Source organism: Ammodytes marinus, assembly GCF_949987685.1.
Source record: "Ammodytes marinus genome assembly, contig: scaffold_407, whole genome shotgun sequence".
Classification (NCBI taxonomy): domain Eukaryota; kingdom Metazoa; phylum Chordata; class Actinopteri; order Uranoscopiformes; family Ammodytidae; genus Ammodytes; species Ammodytes marinus.
This window is the reverse complement of record NW_027648165.1, coordinates 1-5000: the sequence shown is the minus strand read 5'-3', so window position 1 is coordinate 5000 and position 5000 is coordinate 1. Positions and strand designations below refer to the sequence as shown.

At 43.5% G+C, this 5000-nt stretch overlaps 1 protein-coding gene across 1 annotated transcript in view; it reads left to right on the top strand.

The window, feature by feature from the left end:
- Window positions 1-4384, top strand: part of LOC307270966 (ataxin-2-like protein) — a gene marked incomplete at its 3' end in the record, with an annotated part of 10368 nt that extends 5984 nt beyond the window's left edge. The window contains exons 7-9 of the mRNA XM_080054852.1: window positions 864-955; window positions 3178-3384; window positions 4083-4384. Of these exons, the coding sequence (XP_079910978.1) occupies window positions 864-955; window positions 3178-3384; window positions 4083-4384 (601 nt within the window). The remainder of the gene's footprint in view (window positions 1-863; window positions 956-3177; window positions 3385-4082) is intronic.
- Between the last annotated feature and the right edge of the window lie 616 nt (window positions 4385-5000).

The following is a 5000-nucleotide window of genomic DNA, read 5'->3' as shown; positions in this document are numbered from 1 at the left end:
TAAGATATGTAAAGCGCTTTGGGGCTGAGAAAATCGGCTAGAAAGCGCTATATAAGTCAAGTCCATTTACCATTTACCATTTACCATTTATTGTCAGACTCAAGGTCCATAAAAAGAACACACAAAACATAAAAAACCCACCCCACAGATAGGCCTACACACATTTTCATAAAAGACATTCATACCAATACCTCCACATTGGTGACTGTATGATTTAAACAGGAAAAATATAGGTTGGGACCAAGCACTAGACGCTCAGTCTGCTTGTAAATCATCTACACACTATTGGGTAAACACTAGAAACCAGACCCTTAATATGTGCTGGTTAGACAACAGAAGTAATTACTACATAGACAACAATGAACGGAAAATCCGTGAGACAGACACATAGACGGACAGACAGACAGATAGATCGATAGACAGACATACAGATACACACACACACACACACACACACACACACACACACACACACACACACGTAAACACACATACAGACAGACACACAGCCACACACACACACACACACACACACGTAAACACACATACAGACAGACACATAGACGGACAGACAGACAGATAGATCGATAGACAGACATACAGATACACACACACACACACACACACACACACACACACACACACACACGTAAACACACATACAGACAGACACACAGCCACACACACCGTATAAACACACACATGCACACAGCCACACACTCACTCACTCACTCACTCACTCACTCACTCACTCACTCACTCACTCACTCACTCACTCACTCACTCACTCACTCACTCACTCACTCACTCACTCACTCACTCACTCATTCACTCACTAAGTTTTGATGTGTTTCTCTTCCCAGTCAAACGGATGGGACGCAAACGACATGTTCAAATTCAACGAGGAAGCGTACGGCGTGAAATCCACCTACGACTCCAGCCTCTCCATGTACACGTGAGTATTTACTATTTATACATTTAAAGCTACAGTGTGTAACTTCTGTCGCCCCCATGAGGCATTCTGATTACTTGATATTTTTATCATATCTTACCAGAAATATCAATATAATATATATATTTTATAACTAATAAATAAAAATAACATTGATCTTAAAGGCCTACAGTGTTTCCCCTAGAATTGCTTTTAGGCCCGGTGGTAAAAGCTGATAAAGAGTATGCGCGCGGCGTGCGTACCAAATTTGTAGTAGAAATTGACCAAAACTAACTGTATTATGGATGAGCCTCTTTTGACAGCGCGCTACAAATCAGGGCATAGGGTTATGCCTTCACATTCGGTACGTTTGTACATTTTGTGTTTCCCTCAGGATTTTTTGAGACTGCTGGGGGAGAATGGACCTTCTAGTGGGGTCTTGGGGCATGCCCCTGCGGAAGAAAACCTTTACCTTTTTAAAGTTAAATGCATCAAACTGGTGCACTTTGAGAAGCTAAATCTGATTTTATTTTTTTTGCTCTGTAAACAGCTGTCATATGTCCTGCCTAAAACAATTTTATGGAATAATTTGGAGACACAAGCCATATAAACTATTGAAGAAAAACACATCGATATGAAAATAAAATACAATAAACACGAAGACCTAATATAGACAGGTATGTCCTGTCTAGTATTAATTTCTGGAATAATCTGGATCATGAAACATTTTCTTTAATTTATCAAATATTAATTTAAAATAAATGAATTAACCTAGGCTACACATCATGATTAGCCTATCAATCAAAACGTGTGCAAAATAAGCAACATTTTGTATTCTGACCCATTATATTTCATGTAGCCTAGTTCTCAATTTAAAACATAAAAATAAAGTAGCATTGAAAATACCAAAAAATAAAGCTTGTAGGGCTACTATAGCCTGCTGTTTTCAAGATAACTTACTGCGCTGTCTCAGCTGTTGATACAGATTGGTTGCCATGGCGACGTAGCAACTTTAACTTTCTAAGTTTTGCTCATCACTTTTTCCTGTTCAACTCCCTGTTACTGAGTCCTAAATATCTCCAGTGTAGCCTATGCCATGGACCTATAAAGGAAGGTTCTTTCTCGTCAGTTTCCCTGTTTGACATGTGCGCTCCGAATGCACACGTGCATCGCGCGGCGTAGCGCAGACAAAAAAAAAAAAAAAAAAAAAGATTAATATTTTTTTTTTTTTTTTTTTTTTTTACTTTTTTTTTTTTTTTTTTTGGGCAGCTGTTGGCCTGGCGGGGGGTCCCGTTGGCCTGGCGGGCCCGCCAGGCCTGTATAATGGTAGGGGAAACACTGGCCTACTTCACCGGTTTGAATATGAAGGTGTATTGAATTCTGAGATCCTATGTAGTATAAATGTCTTTTACTGTGACATCACAGTAATATTTACAAAGTACGTTTTTTTTTAACCCTATCTTTCTCTTTCTGTGATGTCACGAGAAAGAGAAATATAGGGTTAAAAAAAACACTCTTTCTGCCTTTTCTCAGGCTAGGATGAACCGATTTTAATTTTTTTCGCACATTTATACTACATAGGATCTCAGAATTCAATACACCTTCATATTCAAACCGGTGAAGTAGGCCTTTAAGGTTAAAAGAAAAAATAATTAAAAAAAAAAATTATATTAAAGGTGCTGTAAGCGGAATGGTTCTTCTACCTAACTTCCTGTCAGTTACTGCAGTTAGCCGTCCCCTCGCTCGTCCCTACGTCACCACATTAATGCACTGCGGTCTCCAAGCAGCGAGTTATCTAGCACCATCTCAGATCCATAAGTGTGATAAGACATGATAAAAACCATCAAAACAGACATTGGGAAGGATTTTTACCTGCTCCGCCATTGTAGGCACATACACATTCACCCATCTGTTGCTCTGGCGTGCACCGGCAGTGAGACCATGGAGTGTACATACTATATATGAGTGAGACGGGTGTCGGTTTGTAGCGTTCTCTCTTGTGATTGGATATTAATTTCGGGATCCCCCAAAAGTTTATTTGCCGATTACATGCAGAGCAGCTGACTGAGAGATCGGCTTTATGAAACGCGCACATTATGTAAAGTGATCACTGTATGAATAAAGAATAAAGAGCGATTTAACACTTATATTAACATAAATAAACCGCTTACTTCACCTTTAATAATAATAATTAGGATTCCTAATAACTTGATATTTATTATTGATATCTTTTATTTTTTACCCAGAATGCCGCTGGAGAAGGGGACGTCTGATTCGTTCAGACAGCGAGAGGCCCGAGCGTCCCGATTGGCCAGTGAGATCGAGGGGAGTGGCCAGTACCGCCGCAGGGTTTCCCTCGAGAACGACGAGGGGCGAAGCGAAGAGGACAAATACAGCTCCGTGGTGAGAGAGAGGGAGGAGAGAGCCAGCCCCGGGTTCAGCAACACTAGCAGGTAAGAGTCTGTCTGTCTGTCTGTCTGTCTGTCTGTCTGTCTGTGGGTTAGAGGGGTTAGGGGTGAGAGAGAGAGAGAGAGGAGAGAGCTAGCCCCGGGTTCAACAACACTAGCAGTTAAAGAGTGTCTGTCTGTCTGTCTGTCTGTCTGTCTGTCTGTCTGTCTGTCTGTCTGTCTGTCTGTCTGTCTGTCTGTGGGTTAGAGGGTTAGGGGTGAGAGAGGGAGAGAGAGCCAGCCCTGGGTTCAACAACACTAGCAGGTAAAGAGAGAGTGTGTGTGTCTGTCTGTCTGTGTGTGTGTCTGTCTGTCTGTCTGTCTGTCTGTCTGTCTGTCTGTCTGTCTGTCTGTCTGTCTGTCTGTCTGTAACTTAAAGATCCATATTTGTATGATGGAAATGTGTTATAACCGGAACCCTCTAACATTAGGGGGTTAGGGTTGAGATTATTTTTGGGCATTTTTTTTTTACTCCATTAGATAGAAACTCAGAGACAGAGATGAAATGTGTCAGAGAGGGGAATGACATGCAGAGAACGACCCGGGCTGGATTCTAACCCGGGTCTGCTGTGAAGAGGACTGAGACTCTATGGGGGTGGGGGGGGGGGGGGCTCTAACCACTACACCACAAACCCCCTCCCCCCCTCCAAGGAAAACATAATTTAACCACCATTTTCCCCCCTCTCCTCCATTCTTCCTCCCAGGGAAGGTAAATACATCCCCCTGCCTCAGCGCGCCAGAGAGAGCAGTGGTGGAGGACCAAGAAGCGGGGTTTCAGGGCGCACCAGTGGCCCCCCCTCCTCCAGACACGCCCCCCAAGGATCCGGCTCGTCTGATAGGTCGAGCCCGCTGTCAGTCAGAGGCGGCTACTCTCCCCACCAATCACAGCAGAGCAGCCCTCCGGCTACAGGAAGCAGCCCGCCGTGTAGCAGCAACCACAGCGTACCACACTCGCTGTCCCACCCACAGGCACTGGGAGAGGCCGCACGCAACTCTGTCAACGGAGGTAGGGAGGGTGTGTGTGTTTGTGGATGTGTGTGTGTGTGTCTGTCTGTGTGTATGAGAGTGTGTGTGTGTATGAGAGTGTGTGTGTGTGTGTGTGTTTGTGGATGTGTGTGTGTGAGAGTGAGAGTGTGTGTGTGTGTGTGTGTGTGTGTGTATATGAGAGAGTGTGAGTGTATGAGAGTGTGTGTGTGTGTGTGTGTGTGTATATATGAGAGAGTGTGTGTGTGTGTGTTTGTGGATGTATGTGTGTGTGTGTGTGTGTGTTTGTGGATGTGTGTGTGTGTGAGTGTGTGTATATGAGAGAGTGTGAGTGTATGAGAGTGTGTGTGTGTGTGTGTGTGTGTATTATATGAGAGAGTGTGTGTGTGTGTGTTTGTGGATGTATGTGTGTGTGTGTGTGTGTGTGAGTGTGTGTGTATGTTACAGTGTGTGTGTGTAAATACTATTTTTCCTAAATAGTTTCCTACTTTTTGGGACAAGGAAAAAAAAAGCTTTGACTTAAGACTGTGGGAACGGGTGTGTGTGTGTGTCTCTCTCTCTTCTCTGAGTGTGTGTGTGTGTGTGTGTGTGTGTGTGTGTGTTTGAGTGTGTGTGTGTTGAGTGTGCGTGTGTGTGTG